General features: G+C 36.7%; 1 protein-coding gene across 2 annotated transcripts in view; it reads right to left on the bottom strand.

The window, feature by feature from the left end:
• Positions 1-23,152, bottom strand: part of LOC150085604 (protein YIPF6) — a 168,737-nt gene that overhangs the window by 46,828 nt on the left and 98,757 nt on the right. For both annotated transcript variants that reach the window (XR_016546930.1, XM_090373386.1), the window contains exon 5: positions 1,203-1,319. Coding sequence is in view for 1 of the 2 variants with exons in the window: in XM_090373386.1 (XP_090229512.1) it covers positions 1,203-1,319 (117 nt within the window). In the remaining variant the exon portion in view is untranslated. The remainder of the gene's footprint in view (positions 1-1,202; positions 1,320-23,152) is intronic.

The raw sequence follows: 23,152 nt of genomic DNA, 5'->3' as shown, positions 1-23,152 counted from the left end.
AGGCAAACTTTCAACACCGTTTGTAATCCAGATCCAACCAATAAACTATGTTGAACACGGAGCACAGTAAAAATGCGACCGCACTGACCTACTCACTCAAACTCTCTCTCTCTCAGAATATGGGGACTGGTAAAAATGATATTCTGAAGGAAATATCTTGTTAATTAGTTAAACAAGATATTGGAAATATCTGGCTAGCCGTTTTGAAAGCTCACAAGTTAAATGTACGGAATAATTTTGATATGGCTATTTGAATTCGAACAAAGCATTTGACTTGGCCTGCATGAGAAGTTACTGTACCAAAACATGCTGGTATCATGGATAAGATCCTTAGATGGCTCATGGATTGGGCAGAAGATAGAAGTGATTAACAATTACTCTTCATATTGGGCTAGTGTTAGAAGTGAGTCTTCTCAAGGGCTGGTGCTAAGTGCACTGTTGTTTTCTGATTTTCTTAAATAACATTGACAAACAGGACATGTCAAAATTTGGGGATAATATCAATATCAGGAGACTGGTCAATTACTCGTAATAAACTGCACTCCTTCAGAACTACTTGGACGGACTCCAGATATAGTCAGAAGAGTAGTGGTTATTGCAGGGGAAAGTTAAGTTCGGCATAATGGTAGCTTGATTAAATGCAAATGAAAATGTGAGAGTTTCAGCACTCAACACAGAAACAAATAATTATCACAGCAATGTATATCGATCTTTGGAGATCATAAAATTACTTCAGGAATAATACATTCCTGAAGTCATTTTCTGTCTAGCTTTAGATGCAGTCACACTTTTGCCTACAATTTAGCTATTTTCTTGTTATCAGTCAATCATACAATTTTTAATAGACAAATCAAAAAAATAATTTTCTTTGACTGTCCAAGTAAAATTGTTTGGCATGCTGTAACAACTGTGAGATACAGCTTACTGGATAATCTGGTTAATAAGCAGAAAAGTTTTTATCAGTGAGGGAGCTGAGAGTCCACTGGACTTACTGATGAACTGAGAATACCTCCAGTTACTAAGACGATATGGACTCGGTCTACTCCAAATTAGTGAAAAGTGAGGAAACCACTATACAGCACTACACTTGGTACTTCCTAAAACAGTGATAATTTAGAGTATTTTATACACACACACATATAAAAAAGTAAAGGAAATAAACTTATTTCTTAGGGGGAAGGAAATCTAACTGCTTGACTTACATGTTTCCACCAAGTAATTTTGAATTTAAAGTAACAACCAAAGATCCAGCCCACACTATAAAGAAAACTTCTGCAAACTGAAGTCCACCATCACTGGCACTATCATCATGTAACATTCTGAAAGAGAGAATTGTTTAAATATAATTTCAGAAACATTTCTAATCAGGATTCTTCTTTTAATTATCACTGCTGACAAGAGCTATGAATTACACAGTATTATCTCTCTATTTAGAATGCTGAGACAAGTTGTAGTATATTTGTACCGTAAATAAACAATACTTGTCCATGGGGAATATAATGCTACTTATTTGTAATGCAGTTCCATGCCACTACCCAGACAGCCATTTCAGATTACTGATGTCCATGTATTCATTGTGCAATAGCAGGTCTTATTGAATTGTGAGATCAAAAACCAACACCCAGAATTTTTTTAACAGACAAACCAACCCAATTTGATGCAAATGGACTTAAACCCATTGAGATGAATTTGGTTAGTATTTTATGATTTGGAGGGGATGGAGATTTATTTAATATAATCCTACAATTAGAGGAATTGCCAGTTACAAAGTAGAGAAAAACAGACTAACAACTCATTGTATTTCAACAATAGTCTGAAAAGTATTCAATATGAAATATTAAAAGAGAAAAACATTAATGAAATTTAAAACATACAATATTGCATAGCTTATTTTTCAGCAACAAAGTTACCTTCCAGACTGTCATAAATAGTAATAGTGGCATTTGATTCAAGAAAGCAAGCGTACAAGCTTATGTAGCATCAGCCAAAAAAAAAAAAAAAAATTCACACAACCATTCCCTCTAAAAGTTTGTCCAGTTCCTCCTTGAATTTATTTCAGTTATCAACTTCCACGACAGATGGAAGTTTGTTCCAGCAATTAACCACCCGCTGGCTAAAGGAAAACTTAAGCACATCTATTCTACAACTATCTTTCCTCAATTTGAATTTATGTCCCTTAAAAGGTTTGCAATGTGAGCAAGCGGAAGAATCCCATCAGCAATGAGCTCGGTCAAACCATTCAAGGCCTTATACACCACAATTAGATACACCTCAACCGCAGGTGTCTAGTCTCCAGCCCGCTGCAATTTGTAGAACTTAAGACTCTCTTGGTAAGAGAGTCTTAAGTTTCCCTCACCAATCTTGTTGCCCTTCTCTGTACATACTCAAGCAAATCTACATCCTTCCTGAAATGAGGCCTCCAGACCTGTACGCAGTACTCAAGGCATGGTCTGACCACTGCCTTATACAAAGGGATAATCACCTCCTTTTCCCTGCTAGCAAAATTCCTGTATATAATTGACAAAACCCCAGGACTTGCTCTTGCAGCCTGTCTGCATTGCTCAGAAAATTTCATATCTGACTGCACAATTACTTCCAGGTCTTTTTCACTTTCTACCAACCTAAGTGTAGTACCACACAGCTGGTACGTTCCTCTGGGGTTACTTCTACCCATATGCAGTAATTTGCATTTGCCAATTTTAAACTTCAGTTGCCAACTCTCAGCCCATATGCCAAAATTTTTCTAGATTGCAGTAGCACACTGCCATTATTGTCATTAACAACTCTGCCAACCTTTGTATCATCTGCAAACTTCAACACTAAGCCTGATATACCTTCATCAATATCATTGATAAATATACAAAACAACAATGGGCCTAATACCGAACCCTGTGGGACTCCACTAATAACATTAGTCCACAAAGAGCAGTGTCCATTGATTACCAGTCTCTGTCTTCTTCCCCAACTAACCACCCTTTTATCCATTGTAGCAACTAACCCTTAATACCATTTTGCTCCAATTTGTACAGTAGTCTTCCATGCACAACAGTGTCAACAGCTTGCCTGAAATCCAAATATGTGATATCAAAATTATTTTTTGCATTCAGTTCCTTTGTAACCACATCATACAATCCAATCAAATTTTTTAGACAAGACTTTCCCTTAACAAACCCATGCTGTGTCGGAATTATTGCTGTAGTCTTGTCTAGATGATCCTGCAATGCATCTTTAACCAGTGACTCCATTATTTTACCCGGAACAGAAGTTTAACTCACCACAAATTTAAACAGATACACCAACCGTTTAAAACTGATTTAATAATAAAATAAAATGATACAAAAGACTGTAAAATAATATTTACAAAAATTGATTATTTACAAAAAACTAGTTTAAGACAAAAATAAAATAAGTAAATACGTCAAAATGCATTAAAATATAAATTTAAAAGCGATAAAAACACTATTGAAGCCTTCGGAGGTGCTGCTTCCTTCTTCAGCAACAATGAAACTTAAGCGACACATCCTTAAATACCAGGTTCACGGCACACGTGGATGACCAGGCGCATACTGTGTATTCCTTTCACATGTACCAGAACCGGAAGTGGCCTGGGGGAGTGGAAAACTAAAACGTTTATCTCTGGCAAAAACCACCCCCTCAAAAAGGGGGTGAAGTCGTACTCCCCTATCTCTATTCATGGTATTGTTGCCAGAGGATCCAATCCACAGACTTTCCAGCCACTTGTGGTCCCAGAATCTATGCGCCCGGTCAAGGATGACAACGTTGTCGGGGAAGGCCTGGTGTTGTTTTTCCCAATAGTGCTTGGCAATGGCCGATTTATTGAGCTCTGCGGTCCGTATCGCTCTTGAATGTTCCCCCAGGCGGTCCTTAAGACGTTGTCCTGTCTCGCACCACAATCTGGGCATGTGATCTCATATACGACCCCACTACTAGAATCCCTAGTAATTGGGTCTTTGACCTGGGACACTACTGTGTGTAATCTCTGGCCTGGGAGCTGCACCCAGCGTATCTGAAAGTTGCAAAGCATCCTCCCAATGCAATCTGACAGACTCGGATAGTAGGGAACATACACTGTGGTAAATGGTACAGGCGGAACTACCCGATTGGGCTCTTCCTCTCTATTGTATTTATCAATGACCCTCTGCGGGTAACTGCACCTTATAAGATCCATCATAATTTGCCTAATTTCCTTCTCCCCCTCCTCAGAGGTGCTGCAATGTGTCCTCACCCTACCCAAAAGTGCTCTGGCCACACTATTTTTATGTTGGGCAGTCTGTACCGACCTATAATGTGTATACTGGCCCCTACACATTGGTTTCCTATAAACCTTGGTTCTAAGTCTGGGGCCTTCCCTATACACCATTATATCCAGAAATGGGAGGGTGCCATCTGTTTCTACCTCAGAGGTAAATTTTATAAAGGGGGGAAAACCATTGAGAAATGAGACCACATCTTCCTCTCTCCCCTTCTTTACAATAGTGAATGTGTCATTGAAATATCGTTTCCACTTACACATAGGGAACTCCAATCTCGCACAAACCCTATTCTCTAATTCCTCCATAGCCAGATTTGCGACAATGGCGCTGATTGGAGAACCCATGGCTGTGCCATGAACCTGTTTATACATCACTCCTTGGAAAACCAAGGTTGTACTAGAAAGACATAATTCAACAACACAACATATATCATCTGTGTTTAGGTGGGATCTAGCACTTAAGGTATCATCCTTCTGTAAAGCCAATTTCACACATTCTACCCCCATGTGCTATGGGGATACACGTGAATAATGATACCACGTCCAATGACATCATCATCTCGTCCTCCCCTGTATCTTGACTCCTTACAAAGTTCACAAATTCCACACTATTTCCAATGACCAACGTGAACCGACCCACAACAGAAGAAATCAGCTGAACCAGATATTTAGATAGAGCATACGTAAGGCTACCAATGAAGGAAACTATGGGCTGTAATGGAACATTCTCCTTGTGCGCCTTGGGTAACCCATAAAATCTGGGCAGCCGACACCCTGTTGCATGCATGGACCAATACTGATACTTTGAAATCTTTTCCATTTTTAGCCAGGAAAGTAGCATCTTATTTACATGCTGTTCTAAGCTAGCCAAGGGGATTCTATGGATAATCTTTTAAGTACCACTATCACCTAATAAGTCTAACACTTTCTTGTGGTAATCTTCCGTGCTTAATACCACCGTTGATCTGCCTTTGTCTGCTGGTAGGATTATAATGTCTTCGTCCCGTTTAAGTTCTTCTAGCACTTTCTTCTGTTTCGGGGTAAGATTTGGAGCAACCATTTTTGCCTGGCCCAGTATGGAAACAGCTTTAACACGAATTTGATTAGCAATATGTTCAGGTAATTTGCTAATTGCGGTAATTCGAGGTTTGGGGGGGCAGCAATGCAAACTTAGGTCCAAGAGCTAAAAGTCCCTCTTGTTCTTGGGTTAAAGGTTTGCCACTTAAATTCTGAATGAAGTTGGAATGATTACTACCCCTAAATATAGTGGACTGCTCTTCTAATGGGGACTGTTATATGGGGGAGACAGGACGGCATCTTAAGGACTGTCTGGGGGAACAACAAGAGCGATATGGACCGCAGAGCTCAATAAATCCGCCACTGCCCAGCACTATTGGGAAAAACAACACCAGGTCTCCCTGGACAATGCTGTCATCCTTGACTGGGCGCATAGATTCTGGGACCGCAAGTGGCTGGAAAGTCTGTGAATTGGATCCTCTGGCAACAATAGCATGAATAGAGATAGGGGAGTACGACTTCACCCCCTTTTTGAGGGGGTGGTTTTTGCCAGAGATAAACGTTTTAGTTTTCCACACCCCCAGGCCACTTCCGGTTCTGGTACACATGAAAGGAATACCGAGTATGCACCTGGTCATCCACGTGTGCCATGAACCTGGTATTTAAGGATGTGTCGCTTAAGTTTCATTATTGCTGAGGAAGGATGCAGACACCTCCGAAAGCTTCAATAGTATTTTTATCGGTTTTAAATTTATATTTTAATGTATTTACTTATTTTATTTTATTTTTGTCTTAAACTCATCATCATCAGCCATTTTCAATCCACTGCAGGATGAAGGCCTCTCCAGCAACTTTCCAGTTCCTTCTCTTTTGAGCACTGGCCATCCATTTCCTACTCAAAAACTCATGAATTTCATCTACCCATCTCCGCCTTTGTCTTCCAGGTTTTCTTCTAGCTCCTCTTGGGTACCATTCTGTTATTTTCTTAGTCCATCTGTCATCATGTCTTCGGGCTATGTGTCCTGCCCAAGACCATTTTAGTTCTTTAGTTTTGATAAGAATGTCCTTTACTGCCTAATCCATGTGTTTCTCTTCTTATCTAACAGTCTGATTCCCAATATGATTCGTTCCATTCTTCACTGTGTAGTTCTCAGCTTCTCTTCCATTCTTTTGGTAAGTGCCCAAGTTTCACTTCCATAAGTCATGGTGGGGAGTATACATTGGTTCATTATTTTACGTTTCAGACAAACTGGGATATTGCTCTTCAGTATGTGACTATATTTCCTGAATGCTATCCATCCAAAATTTATTCTTCTCTTGACTTCCAGCCATTTATCATTATTACAGCTAATAACTTGTCCCAGATAAGTATATGGCTCCACCTTTTCAATTACTGCTCCTTCAATCATTATTTCCCTTTCTGTGGCATACTTGTTCATCATTACTTTTGTTTTAGCCATATTCATTTTTAGTCCAAAATCCTTACTAGCTGTGCATAACTGATTAAGATTTTCCTCTAATTCTTTGGGATCATGGCTTATGACCACAATGTCATCTGCAGATCATAAATGGTTTAGGTACTCTCCGTTCACATTGACTCCTTTCTGCGACCAGTCTAATCTTCTGAAAGCTTCCTCAAGGGCAGCAGTAAACAGCTTCGGAGATATTGTGTCTCCTTGTTGAACTCCTTTCTCGATTTTAAATTTGCTACTGTCTTTGTCTAGTCTAATAAAGGATGTAGCACTCTCATATATTTTCTTCAAAATCATAATATATGGAGTATCTATGCCTTGTCTTTCCAGTGCCCGAAACATTGCCTTATGCTGTATGGAGTCAAATGCCTTTTCATAATCCACAAATGCCAGGCATAATGGTGTTTTATATTCATTCGCTTTCTCCATTAGCTGTGATATTACGTGAAGGTGATCCATTGTTGAGAATCCTGTCCTAAAGCCAGCTTACTCTTTCGGTTGATTCCCATCAAGTATTCTTTCTAATCTGTTAGTAATGACCCTTGTGAACAACTTGTAGATATGGGATAACAAGCTAATTGATCTATAATTTCCAATTTCTGATTTATCTCCTTTCTTATGCAGCAAAACTATGATTGCATTATTCCACTGCTTAGGCATCACACCTTTTCTAATGCACTTTGTGAAGAGCCTTGCCAGTTTTTGTGTTATGTCTCTTCCTCCCAATTTTAACAACTCTAGAGTAACTTCATCTTTCCCCGGGGCTTTCCGATTCTTCATTTTCTTCAATGCATGTTCTACCTCATCAGGAAGAATATTGGGTATGTTGTATGTATTGCTACTTTGCAATCCATCTTCCCCACTGCTGGCATCATTCCCCTGCTCCTTGTATAATTCTCTATAATAGTCTTCTGCTATTTGAATTATGCCTTCTCTGCTGTTTATAAGTACACCATCGCTATTCTTGTTTCAGTATCATTTGTCTTTCTGTATTACTGCTCATGGCTGCTGATTTAAATCCTTTGTTTTCCCTTAATGCTTGTTCTACCTTTCTTGTGTTAAATCTTCTTATGTCCTCTCTGAGTCTCTTTCTAATGGCTTTGCATAGCTCAGTATACTCAATTTTCTCCCTGTCAGTGTTTTTCTTGCTTTTCATTTGTCGTCTTCGGTTCATCATGACAAGTGTTTCTTGACTAATTTTTTTCTTCTTTGGATTTCTTTTTCCCTATAGGTTTCTTGGGCTTTATCACTTTCAGAAAGTTGTAATATTCCTCGTCGATATCTTGGTCCTGAGCAGTCTGCAGAAGCTCAAACTTGTTCTTAAGTTCCAGTACATACTGCTTTTTCTCCTCCTCTGTTATTTCAAAGACCTTTGTATTATTTACTCGAGTCAGTTTTTTCCTTTCCTTTCCTACATCTATATCAAGTGTACATCTTACCATTCTGTGATCACTTCCAACATTTACCTTATTCAGGACAGTAACATCATTCACAATATATCTTCTGTTAGTGAGGATGAAGTCGATTTCATTAGTTGTTAATCCATTTAGACTCTTCCATGTCCACTTTCTGTTCACCCTTTTCTTGAAAAAAGTGTTCATTACTGACATTCCTTGAGATTCTGCAAATTCCACAAGTCTTTCACCTCTTTTATTTCTTTCACCAATTCCAAAATTTCCTATAGTTCCTCTTTCTGCGCTGTTTTGCCTTTTTCCAACATTAGGATTGAAGTCCCCCATAATAATAGTGTAGTGGGTTTTCTGCTCATCTAGAAGACTCAATTTCAGTGTACATTTCTTCAACCTCTTCATCATCATGGCTCGATGTTGGTGCATAAATCATTAAAATCTTTAGCTTGTACCTCTTAGAAATCTTGAGTATTAGTCTTGACACCCTTGGTGATGTACTTTTGAATTCCAAAATGTTGTTTTTAAAATCTTTATGGACCAGAAACCCAACTCCACCTTCACTCCTTTCACTGTTTCCATTGGTGTACAGCAGATTTCCACTTGATAAACTTATAAGTGATTCATTTCTTCTTCTTGTTTCAGCCAAACCGATGATATTCCAATTCACATTTTCTAATTCCTTTTCCAGCTCTAATATCCTGTCTTCACCAATGAGTGATCGTACGTTATAACAGGCCAAGTTCAATTTCCATGCATGGCAGCCTGGTCGTACCCAGAGATTCTTAGCACCCTCTGCTTCCACTCTGATCCTCTCGCTGCCGTAAGAGGGAGAGTGAAAGCTGCTGGGGACTGAGGGCCATTTGTATTGTTGTGCTCTCATTGCTGGAGGGTTTGGTCTTTTCCTCTTCACGCTGACCAGGCGTCTTGAAGAGAACCACTCTACACGTTCGTTGCCACCTAAGTGACGTAACAGGGCTTACCATCGAGAAGGTGTGCATGTGTGGATTTTAGGGAGGCAGGCCAACCGGACTTCTCCTAAATCTTCTGTAATAGAGAGATATTGGATCCATCAGTGTTTTAGGCTGAGTGTCTGATAACACACAGGATACCTGTTCCCCTCTAAGCCCCTTAAACTACTTTTTTGTAAATAATCAATTTTTGTAAATATTATTTTACAGTCTTTTGTGTCATTTTATTTTATTATTAAATCAGTTTTAAATGGTTGGTGTATCTGTTTAAATTTGTGGTATGAATAATCCCAACCTTAGAGGCCTTATTGTGGATATAGAAGTTTAACTGGTCTGCAGTTACTCCTGTCACCCTTCGATCCCTTTGTGAATTGCGGATACATTTACACATCTCCAGGCCGTAGGGACTTCCCCCCGAGTCCAAGAATGTTCTCATAATTATGGCCAAGGGTTTGCTTAGTTTCTTTGCCACCTCCTTTAACATAATTGGATCAATCTCATCCACCCCCAAGTGCCTTTCTTATGTATAACTTCAAACAATTTCTCCTCCACTTTGCTCTCCGTTATTACAAAATCATTAAGCACTTTTTTACAATTTGATAAACTTCTGGCATTTTCCTTCCTTAATAACTCCTCATGTGTGAATGTAGATGCAAAATAGTCATTCAGTTTATTCGCTATCTGAGCAGGATCATCAACAGCCGAACCATCAATATCAAGTGGACCAATCTGATTCATTCCCTTCCTTTTAGACTTTATATAAGTAAAGAAATCCTTGCTGTTTTTCTTAGCATCCTTTGCCAAAGATTTCTCGTAATCTGCCTTCGCTTGCCTTGAATTCATATGTTGAATTCATAGCATGTCGGAGTTCCATTTGTGACTTGATTACAGACTAGCTTATATCTGCCAATCTGCCATAGGCTTCTGTGTTGCCTGATAATTTATATGCATCCCATGCATTTTTCTTCTCTGTCACAAGTCTTGTTAGTTCATTTGACAACCATTTAGGCCTTGTTGTTATTTGGTTTTTAGGAGCAATAGCAACTAAGGCCATATTGCTCCGGGGATATGCGGTGGTCATTCCCTGACCTTTCCGCATCCTCCGTATTTGGTGGTGACGGGCTCGAACCCCGGTCTAATCAAGAAGCGTGTGCTACGCACTGCTGCTCCTTCCCACCTGGCTACGGAGGCGCCTCCATTTAGGCCTAAATCTCGAACAATATTGCTTAATTGTTATGAAAAGTCTAGTAGCTTCCAACATTAATTCTTTGAATTCTTCCCACTTAGAATTTGCTGTTTGTAACATCATCAGTTGGTCCCAGTGTACAGAATTTAAAAACTGTCTGAGACCATTGTAGTCACCTTTACGGAAGCAAAAACCCTTTTCTTTACCCCCCGATGGTAATTATATCTTTAAGTAAATCCCACGTCAGTACACTGTGATCACTGTCGCCTAGTCATTCCTTTATCTGCAAATTCCTAATACACGAATGATCCCTGCTGATGACCAGATCAAGAGTATTACCCTCTCTGGTTGCCTCTCGAACATGCTGCTGCAGAAAACAATCATCCAATAAATCCACAAAAGTCTTGGTAGTGTGCGAGTGACCATCCCACAAGTTCCAGTCAATATCTGGGAAGTTAAAATCCCCCATTATGAAATGATGTTGACATACTTAAATTCAGCACAACTACATTAAGGGAAAGGAATGAGTTTTGAATTCATAGCATGCCCAAAGATTTCAAAAAACCATCTTCCAAGATCAGTCAATCAACCTGTGAAAGTTATTTCGTTATTCACTGTGCCATGGTGACACACTGAGATCCAGTTTGTTAACAATTTTTGAAGTTCTTCTTAGGAAACAGTTCTTGGAGGCTAAAGCTTTGTTTTCTTTACATGTTTTCTTGTTTCTGGTTATTGCAGAGGGGATGTGGAAGGCAATCTGATGCGCAAATCCTGGTTCTTGAATTTCCTGATATCATCTTATAGAAAATGCTGATGTCAGGATAGTCCACCTGTTCACAAGTGGCATAAGCTTAAAATAGCAAAAAAGTTGTCTGCAGTGCTATCTGTGAAAAACTATCTAATAAACCTTCATGCCTTTTCAATTTGATTAGATCTGAATGAACTCCAAATCTGGATGACAAATTCAATTTTAGGGAACACTAATGCTTTGAATAGCAAAACAGCAAACTGAACTGAAATGTTTTGCTTTTGATTAAGCCTGTTTGCTTTGCTGCCTGGTTATTGCATGTTAGTTCATAACAACTGTGCATTATGTCAGCGTTTCCAAAAGTTCCACTGAAAACTAGTGTTCCGTGATTATTAATATACTGGCATAGACATTAGTCTATGCCAGTATATTAATAACTAAAAAAAAATAATGTTAAAGAGTGATCTAATTTGGCATTCATATGCAATTTAACCTAGAGTACACAGGTTGAAGGAGAGGGAGAAGCGAACCGATATCATAACTAAACTCCATTATTTGGAGTTTATCCACACAGTGGGCGTGGTCGTAGAACAGAGTGATTGTCGAATTCTGTGATTGCGTGATTATTGTGACGGAGTTTTCTTTCTGATTGTTGTGTCATCGAGGCAGAGGTGCTTAACTTAGGTAGAGTGTTTATCCACCCCCATCCCACTGTTTTAAAATCGGAAAACAAGTTCCCAATTTAAAAACAACGGCAAGTACTAGGTGGTAGATAGCTCTCATCAACAGTTGCAATACCACCATTTTGCTTATTGGAGGCTTGAAGTAATGAAACCTATGTTTAGTTTCTAGAGCAAAGTTTCTAGCATACTTTCTCCCCCCCCCCCCCACACACACACTTCTCCTTCAACCCATGTATGGTACTAAGTACTATAGGTTTTGATACCTTTCGTGTTTACACGAAAATTTACAGCAATTTAAAAAAAATTTACAGCAAAAATTTTCAACCACTGATTTGTGGTTGAAAAAAGGAACTTTAAAACAAGAAGCAAGTACTTCTAGTAAGTATTACAACTGTGATCGATGAAAACGAACACAATATTGTCACAATTCAAAGTGAGGATGAACAACGCAGTATTTTGCTCCCCAAAAAATCCAAAGTGAAAAAACAGGAATTAACTAATAAAAGCCCAAAACGAAAGTATGATGACAGTTATTTGAATTTCGGCTTTACATGTGTTGGAAATAAAGATGCTCCTGATGCACAGTGCGCCCTATGTAATAAAATATTAGCAAACAATTCTTTGCCTCCCCTTTTAAATTTGTGTTTCGTAAGAGTACCATAAATATATCATGAGATGAAAAGTATGATGCGACTAAAAAAGTTTGGGAAACGCTGCATTACATTGTTACATTTCTCAAAGTTGTAGTTGTCACTAAAAATTATTTCTAGATCCTTTGCATTTAATACATTTTTGATGCCTCATTGACAGATTATGTACTTGAATGTGATAATGTCCTTCTCCCTAGGTTCTGTAAAAGGTATCAAACTGTATTTGCCTAGGTTGACTGCTAGATCATTATTTATAGCCCAAGAGTGAAGAGATTTATAGAGATCTTCTGTGAAGAGATCTATTGGTTTCTGGAGTGAATAATAGTAAACTTTGTAGTTGCAAAGTTATGCATAGCATTAGCAGAGGCATATGATTCAAGAGAGCAAGTTATATAGTATCAGCCAAAAATAAAACTCCCTTTTCACCCATCCATTCACTCCAAATGTTTGTCTAGTTCTGCCTTGAACTTATTTAAGTTGTTGACCTCCACTACAACAGATGGAAGTTTATTCCAACTATCAACCATCCGCTAGCTAAAGGCAAATTTCTGCACATCTATTCTACAATTGCCTTTCCTCAGTTTGAATTTATGTCCCCTCAGGTGAGTAATCTGAGCAAGAGGTAGAATCCCATTAGCACTGAATTTGCTCAAACCATTCAAGACCTTATACACCTCGATTAGATCACCTCGCAGGTGCCCAGTCTCCAGAAGCTGCAATTTGCAGAACTTAAGCCTTTCTTGGTAACACCAACCTTTCATTCCACTCAACAATCTCGTTGCCCTTCTCTGTACTCTTTCCAGCAGCTCTACATCTTTCCTAAAATGAGGCCTCCAGAAATGCAAGAAAGTGAGGCATTCTACTGCAACCAGATCCTGTTGCAGTAGAGTACTATCATTACTGTCATTAACAATCCTGCCAACCTTTGTATACAGTACTCAGGTGTGGCCTGACCATTGCCTTATACAAGGGGACAATTACCCCCTTATCCCTGCTAGCAAAATTCCTGTATATTATCGACAAGATGCCATGAACTACTCTTGCAGCCTGTCTACACTGCTCAGAAAACTTCATATCTGACTGCACAATTACCCCAGGTCCTTTTCATTCTCCGCTACCCTGAGTTTAGTACCACCCAGTCGATACGTTACTCTGGGGTTACTGCTACCCATTAGCAGTACTTGACATTTGTCAATGTTAAACTTCAGTTTCCACCTCTCAGACCATCTGCTCAACTTTACCAGATCCTGTTGCAGTAGAGTACTGTCATTAACAATCCTGCCAACCTTTGTATCATCTGCAAACTTAGACATTAACCTAATATACCCTCATCAATATTATTGATAAATACCAAAAACAACAATGGTCCAAACATCAAATATCAATGGTGTTGGGACCAATGATATTTGGTGCACTCCACTAACATTAGTCCACAAAGAGCAGTGTCCATTGATAACAATTCAACCATCCTTTTATCCATTGTAGCAACCTGCCCTTAATGCCATACTGCTCCAATTTGTACAGTAGTCTTCCATGTGCAACAGTATCAAAAGCTTTCCTAAAATCCAAGTATATGACATCAAAATTATTTTTTGCATCCAGTTCCTTTGTGACATCATGGTCTCCAATCAAATTTGTCAGAATAGACCTCCCCTTAACAAACCCATGCTATGTTTGATCTATAACTGCAGTCTTGTCTAGATGATCAGAGTTGTAACTTTATTTTATCAGCAGTGGCATGTTATCCTATAAGCAAAAAAGACATCTACCTAGGGGCCCAAAAATCAGTGTTTCAAAAACTTATTGCTTTTTTTTAATTGATTTTTATCAGAAACTGAACTTTCTACCTGCCAAGGTCAATGAATTTTACTTGAAGATTAATTTCAAAATTAATTTTTTCAAAAATGGTTTTTACCGATTTTGATGAAATTTTATATTTAGTTCTTATGTCATAATTTGTTTGTTTTGTTGCCACAATAAAATGAAATTGAAAATGTTCTTTATTAGTTTTTTCTTTAGATTTTTTCTTTAGATTCTGGTAAATTTCATTTTGCCAGAGTGAAATGTAATACCAGAAGTCCCATCTAGAAAAATAGTCAAATAAACAAAACTGACTCCTTATTTTCATGAGGAGTCAGTTTTGAGGACATTAAAGTCTACTGGTCCTTTGTAACTTCAACACAGAATATCTTGTATTTCTCTCGCTCAACTTAATTAAAAACATTACCTCTGCCCAAACAAGCTCTGGAAATGAGCTTAAGCTACAAAGCTTTAATCAATTGATACTGAAGCATTTTTGGTCCTTAATAATTCCAAAAAAAAAAAAAAAAAATTTGATATCCATGGAGAGCGGCACGTTATGACTTCATGGGGCCCCGGGGCAAATTTTAATTTGGGGGTCCCATGTATAGTGTTGAATTTTTCTTTGAGGGGAAATCCCACGCCTCCGGTATACTCTTACTCATGCAAAAAGCTAAATAATAATAATTGTAGATATAATTTTATTAAAAATAAAACAAAATTATATGTATGACATTTATAAAGAACTTTTATACTGTATACAGATTAAGTATAATCTACAAGAAAAGATCATAAATTAACTCAATTAGTATTTAAGTACTTTTATTGCATTAAATAATAAACTAGATTAATTAAACGAGAATTAGAATAATATATATTTTAATATAATGAAACAAACTTTCTATAAATTAAAAATAAAAACAATTCTTAATGGAACATAACAAATTACCTAATAAAAGTTGTAATTTAGAATGAAAATTTTAAGAACATTATTATATGTTCACTTTCCGTGCTTTTTGAGCTGAAAAATTATCAATCAGCTCATTATAATCAGCCCCACTAGTAATGTCATTTTCAATGCATAATATTGACAAATTGCATAATTTTTCTTGGCCTAAAGAATTTCTAATGTAATTTTTAATTCTTTTAGAAACAGGTGTGGTTAAATATATTCTTAAAATTATGTCCACATTAGGAAACGTAGAAACTAGCCCTTCTTGAATCGCTTTATACATTAATAAAGGAGAATTTAAATTTTAATTTTTTGCAAAATGTACAATGTGGGTAAGTTCTTCCTTAAAAATACTAACGTATGTTGTTTGAATATGTATTTATTAAATTTAAAATACATTCATCGTACTCATTTGGCAAAATTTCTTTTAAGTTGATATTTATTAATATGGCAAAATAATTTAAAATATTTTGATAAACCTCAACACGTCTTTGAATGTCTGATACCAACTGATCGTGAATAACATTCAAACAATTCACTATAAATCGTTGTTTGCCTGCCAATTGCACATCCTCATCTCCATCCCTTTTCTCATCAAAATGATGAGAAAAGGGATGGAGATGCGTTTTCTCCCTTTGTCTGACTCATAATTTGTATTGTTTGTTAATACAAAACATTCTGTGCTATAGTATCAAAAAATTCGTTGTTGTTTCGAATGTCTTCTGATATGTACAAAGATAACGATTTTAAAAGATTTACGGCATTATGTAAATCAGAATTTTTATTTTGAAGACTAGTTGCATTCAATCTTTGTAGAATTGCATTCCTTATGAAAAGTAAAAGTGTTTTTTCAATATCTTCAAAGTTTTCACATAGCTTTTTTGCTTCTAATTTTGTTACAGGGTTTTCATTACAATCTTCAAAAATTTTAAATAAAAGATTCTTTTATGGCCAAAAAATTCATCTTAACAGCTAAAATTGCATCTGCTCTTGAGGACCATCTTGTAGAACAAATTTCTTTTATTGTTACATTTCCTTTTGTAGTCGCTTTCATTAAAATATCCCATCTCTTTGTAGAAGAAGAGAAAAATACAAATAAATTTTGAATAAAATTGAAGAAATGGAGTGCTTTTGGACAAGCTTCTGCAGCAGAATTTCCCACTAAATATAGGCTATGAGCCGCACAAGGGACATAAAATGCAGTTTTACTATGGCTCTTAATCTTCATAGTTAGCATCATACTTTTCAATATGTAGGAAAGACAAGAAACGTTACTGAATTTTATTTTATCTAAATATCGATCGTATAATAAATGATAATTGATCTGTGTGACTTATGTTGGAAGTAGAGTCAACAATAAGTGAAAAGTATTTAGCCTGTTTGATTTCATTAATAATTGTATTTCTTATGTTAGAGGCCATTAAATGTATGAATTCGTCACACGTAGTATTAGAAAGATAATTCACCTGTCCTTTACCACATTTACCATAAGTTTCTAAGTGGGTTTTCAAAAACATATCAAAATTAGCTAAGTATATTCTAAGCAACTCAAAATTTCCTACATTACTATCATGCCCTCGAAATCCCAACCCTAATGAAGCTAACAGTTTCACAGTCGCAACAACTCTTTTTAGAACCTCACGCCAATAATTTGTTTGGTTTTCATAAGCTTTTATCAAGTCTAAATCAATTTTTCTTAACTTTAAGCGCTTTACCTATTTTCTTTATGTTCTCTAGACTCATTGTGCCTTTTTAAAATATCAACAATGTTTCCGATCATTACATGCAGTAACTAATCATTTTTTTTTGATTTAACTGAAAACAATTTGCAAATAAAACAGTACACAGATTTTGTGGTTTCTGAAAATATTAACCACTCTTTTTTCTGTGGTACCATTAGCTCTACTTAAATAGAAATGTGATTCGTTTAATTTTCTCGTAATGATTTTTCCATCACAATTAAAATTTTGATTTGAATTTTTAATGTTTCCAAAATTTTGCAATTTTTCGCGAAGGCAAAACTCAATAAAATCATTTGTGATGGGGTTTGGCCATAAAGCAACATCTTTAGTGTATGTTTCATGTATTGCATTCGTATTTTTATCATTGTTATCATTGATATTGTTTGTATTAATATTTTGTCCTTATTATCATTGATATTTGTATTAATATTTTTATCATTGTTATCATTAATATTATACACAGTTGCATTGTTGGTATTGTTTTCAATTTGATCAATAATAATGCCGCCTGATACTGTAAAGTTGGAAGGTTCATTTTCTATCCTATTTTCTTGCCATACGCCTGCAATCTAGGTATGGGACCCCCAGATATGGGACCGAAATTTAATTTCCGATTTTTTTACTACAAAAATGAGTTTATAGAATATTGATTTGGGGGATTTGGGGCCCCCCATGTTTATGGGGCCCCAGGCAATTGCCCATAGGATAATGCACCGCTGTCCATGGATGCTTTTAAGCTTTGTTTTCATGACATCTATAATTTTTTTAAAATTTCAAAACTATATAATTTTTTAATATTTTGCAATATGTTTAAATATCCTTACAATACTTTTGCCATAAAGTCATATTTATCCATTTATCAAATTTAAACAGCTATACAACAAATCCTGAATGGAAGCAATTCAGGGAAATAATCATAGAAGATATTACGTTTTTCATATCAACTAAGGAATAATGTTCAATGCTGAGAGCGAAATGGATGTCATATAATCTAATGAAACATATAGCAGAGAAGAAAATTGCATGGATACATATAAATTATCAGGTGATACAGAAGCCTGTGGTATATATAAATTAGTCTATAAAGAAGTCACAAAAGTGGTTAGGCAAGCTATGAACAGTCTTTGGCAAAGGATGCAAAGAAAAGCAGCAAAGACTTCTATGATTATATTAAAAGTAGAAGAAAGGGACTGAATCAAATTGGGCCTCTTGATGTCAATGGGGTAACTGTTAATGTCCCTGCAAGGTTGCTGGCAAATTGAATAAGTTTTTGCATCTATATTCACACAAGAGTAATTCTTTAGGGAACAGGATGCCAGAAGTTTATCAAACTCTAATGGGAAGCTAAATGACTGTGATAACTGAAAGGAAAATGGAAGAGAAATTGTTGAAGCTAAACATAAAAAAAGCACTTGCAGTAGATAGAATCTATGCAATTATATTAAGGGAGGCAACTTTGGTGACACTCCGTTTTCTAGGCAAGATGATATATCTCTTTTGGGGATTACCATGACTTCTAATCTCTCTTGGCACAAGCACATTACAAATATTGCTTCCTCTGCATCTAAAAAACTTGGTTTTCTCTTCGCTCGCAGTGTTACTTTTCTTCCAAACAGCTGTTCACTTTGTAAAAATCGCAAATGCGCCCTACCATGGAATATTATTCCCACATCTGGGGCAGTATCCCAAAACCTCTCTCTCTCAGGCTTCTAGATTCCATTCAGAAGAGGGCAGTTAGTTTAATTAATGACTCATTTCTAACAGTCTCTACACTCTCTGTCTCATAGATGTTTCTGTCACTGTTTCTGCTGCATGCCTTTTCTACAGATATTCCATGGGCACTGTTCTTCTGAATTGGCTTCTATAATTCCCACTCTCTCTCTTTCAAAACAGTCCAAACTCGTGCCACCGCCAACCAACATCCATTTACTGTCCATCTTCAAACTCACAGAACCAACTTTTCATCTTCCTCGTTTATGCATTCAACTGCCATTTTCTGGAACAACCTTCCGTCATACATATTTCCTGAAAATTACAGTCTACAGAAGTTCAAGTCTAATGTCAACAAATATCTTTTTCGTCTTCTCAACCTCAACTCATGCACAGTACTAAGTACTATAGGTTCTAATACCTCTCATGTTTAGGGTTTTCATAAAAAAAAAAAAGAAAAAAAGGGAGGTAATCAAACTGTTAGCCATAATTATCAAAGCATCTTTGGATTCATGGGAAGTCTCAGTGGACTGGAGATGTAAAAATATATCTCTAATTCACAAAGGTGGATCAAAGGGTGACATGAGTAATTACAGACCTGCCAGATTAATTTCTGTTCCAAGGGAAACAATGGAGTCACTGGTTAAAGAAGGTACAGATGATACAGGACCATCTAGATCAGGGGTGGGCAGACTTTTTCATCAGGCGGGCTGAATGAAATTCGTACATGATGCGGGCTGAATGAAATTTCGCATCATGATGCGGGCTGGAAATAGATTGAACGATTTAATAGAAAAAGAATCAGACGTAAAAAATGTTATAGGTACTTGAATTACCTAATTATTAATGTAGTTGATAGAAAAAAGTATCTGAATGTCCAATTATCATTGAAAATCTCATTCGGGCGATCAATTTTTGCTTTTTGTTTTTAATTGGCTCATTTTATGGGCTATAAATTATATTTTCTAATTATTACAATTTTTAATTTAATATAATTTATAGCCCATAAAATGAGCCAATTAAAAAAAAAAGAAAAATTGATGCCGAATGCCGCATTTTCAATGATAATTGGACATTCAGATATTTTTTTTAAAAATACATTAATAATTTGGTAATTCAAGTAATATAACATTTTTTACGTTCTGATTTTTTTTATTAAATCGTTCAATCTATTCCAGCCCGCATCATGATGCGAAAATTTCATTCAGCCCGCATCATGATACGAAAATTTCATTCAGCCCGCTGATGAAAAAAGTTGCCCACCCCTGATCTAGATGGAAAGTTTTGATACTGATGCACATAAAAGACTGCTATACAAATTGGAGTACTGTGCCATTGAGGACATGTTACTGCTACGGATAAAGGGATGGATGAGCGAGTGAGTGAAGACAGAGTGGTAATCAATGTTATTAATGGAGTTCCCCAGGGTTAGGTGTTGGGCCCAATGTTGTTTTCTATATATATATATATATATATATCAATGATATAGATGAAGGTATATCAGGCTTAATGTCCAAGTTTGAAAACGAAAGTTGGTAGGGATGTTAATGACAGTAATGAGAGTATGCTACTGCAATAGGATCTAGAAAACCTGGGCAGATGGGCTGAGTGGTGGCAACTGAAGTTTAACATTGACAAATGCAAAGCACTGCATATGGGTAGCAGTAACCTCAGAATGATGTACCAACTGTGCGATACAACACTCGGGTAGTGGTAACCAGGGGATAATTGTGCAGTCAGATATGAATTTTTCTGAGAAGTGCACATAGGCTACCAGAGCAGCTCATGGGGGTCATGTAAATGATATATAGGAATTTTGCTATCAGGGATAAGGAGGTGATTATTCCTTTGTATAAGGCAATAATGATCAGGCCACACCTTGAATACTGCATACAGGTCTGGAGGCCTCATTTTAGGAAGGATGTAGAGCTGCTGGAACAGAGAAGGGCAACAAGATTGCAAGAACAAAGGGTGTTCTTACCAAGAAAGGCTTAAGATCTGCAAATTGCAGTGTCTGGATACTAGGCACCTGCAAGGTCCTCTGATTGATATGGATAAAGCCTTGATTGGATTGAGCAAGCTCAATGCTGATGGGATTCTTTCTCTTGCACAGATTTCAAACCTGAAGGGGCATAAATTCAAATTGAGGAAAGACAGTTGTAAAATATCTACAACTGTCTTTGATGTGCTGAAATTTGCTTTTAGCCAGCGGGTGGTTTATTGCAGGAACAAACTTCCATTTGTCATTGTGGCAGTTAATCGCTTATATAAATTCAATTAAGAAGCAGATAAACTTTTGGAGCAAATGGATGGGTGAAATGGGAGAGGGTTTTTTTTTTTTTTTTCCTGATTCTGTATAAGCTTGCTTTCTTGCATCATATGCCTCTACTAATGCTAATACATCTCCATTGATTGTCTTCTTATGTAGCAAATCAAAAGAATTCCTTCCATACAAAAAATAATGTCCAAGGTATGGGGTGGCCTATAGTCATGGTCAATATTCATGTTCCATTGCATGGACTTCTGTTTTGTTTTTAAATCCAAGTGATGAATTCACATTTAATCACCAATTATAATTCTTGAAAGAAACGCTTGTGAATCTGCATCATGTGTAAAATTTCCTCAAAAATTTGAGCCTGGTAAACATATTCTTTGTCCCCAGTTAGAACTGTCATTTGACATGGCCAAGTGTTCATGGAGGTTGGTCAGTACTGTCCCTGCAGTAATATTACATTCTCTGGCAACCATAGATACTTGAATAGATTATCCTGCAAAACCAGGTTTTCAAATTTTTTTTTCACATTTCTGGAGTTGCTACTTCCATCAGCCATCCCAAATGGGGGTTATATATGGATTTGCAACACATTTAAACTGCTTCGAACTGCAGTTCCAAAACTGTGCACTGCGGCACCCCGCAGCAAACTTGCAGGAGTGCCGTGGGATATTTTAAATTTTCAATAGAAGCACAGCGATACTCAATATCTGTCAGACACCGTGCAAACTACTAGCTCGAGGTAATTCACAGTTTCAACATTAGATCAAGCTACATTCCTTTCGATGACATTCTCGAATGTTTGAGATATGTTTTTGTTTACTTGTACTTTCTGCTTCGCCAGTAACTTCTTGAACTTTCTCTTTTTTTTAGAATTTGTATATAAATATTTGTCGACTCTCCGGGTCCGTCAGTAATTTAAATAACTGAAGAGTGTTTTGATCAAGTGTCTGCAAGATCTAGCAAAATTCAGCGAATTATTTTGTTGGTTTTTAGTCCTTGTGCATAAAAATTTAAAGATTTTTGAACATTAATAAGAAGTGTGGGTGAAGAAATGGATGACGAACCACAGACCAGTGGCAAAGATGTGAAAAAACGGAAATATGATGATACTTATCTAGACTTTGGTTTTACTTCAGTAGATGTCAATCATAAAGAGCACCACAATGTGTATTATGTCTGAAAGTTTTGGCTCCAGAGGGCATGCTTCCAAGTAAACTAAAACACCACTTAGAGACCAATCATTCTAACAAGGCTAGTAAATCCCGTGATTATTTTACCAGAAAGTTAAAAGAACTGAAAGAACAAAATGGTAAATTTTTTAAACAAGCATCAATACCAAGCAATGCTTTGTTAGCATCCTACAAGGGGGGCATACAGAGTTGCAAAGTAAAAAAGGCCTCACACCATCGCAGAAGAACTGATTTTACTGGCTGCAGTGGATATGGTCATCATTATAGTTAGTGAATTTGCGGGAAGACTGCTTTCAAAAGTATCCAACAATACTATCAGTCGCAGAATCCAACTCATGACCAAAGATCAACTAATTTAAAAAATGAAAGGGAAGGAATTCGGGTTACACTGCATAACCTAATTTTATCATACTCTCATAAATGTCTGTATCTTATTTATGCAGATCCAGCCAATACAATGAAGTAAGAAGGAAAAACAGTATTTAAAATGTACAACCCAAAGGAAAATATGGGTGCCACAAAATTGGAGCATTGGGTGATCAAATTTTTGACGAAAGAAGAAAATGGACCAAAAATTATTCATGAATGCACTAAAGCTGTATATGCTTCCCCTTGTGGGTACCAGATAATTTTGCTCTAAGCCAGATATACCTAAACTTTCCGGTTCAAGGTGCCCTTAGTGTCTCAGTAATTTTTTTATGGCGCCCCCGAGGTCAAAAGCAATACCTAACAGTTCCATTTATTAAGTAGTTAGGCCCAAACAATAATAAATATTTATTATTGTTTGGACCTAACTACTTAATAAATATTTATGTCCTACTAAGTTACTAAGTAGGACATAAAACGGCTACTAAGTTATTTATTAATAACTTAGTAGCCATTTGAAAAAAATAATACACAAAAATTGCAAGAAAAAATATTTCATTCTTAAATAACTACAATTACTTACCAATGGGATGTGTGCACCTGTTGGACACTGCACAACTTGAATACTTGCTTTTTATCACAGCAACTGCTGAAAACCCAGTTTCACAAAGATATGACGTTGCAAATGGAATTGGGATTCGGTGAGCTTTA

Source organism: Mastigoproctus giganteus, chromosome 5 (assembly GCF_048544385.1).
Source record: "Mastigoproctus giganteus isolate SK-2022 chromosome 5, ASM4854438v1, whole genome shotgun sequence".
NCBI classification, from domain to species: Eukaryota; Metazoa; Arthropoda; class Arachnida; order Uropygi; family Thelyphonidae; genus Mastigoproctus; species Mastigoproctus giganteus.
The sequence above is the reverse complement of the archived record's forward strand: the minus strand, read 5'-3'. Positions and strand labels throughout refer to the sequence as shown.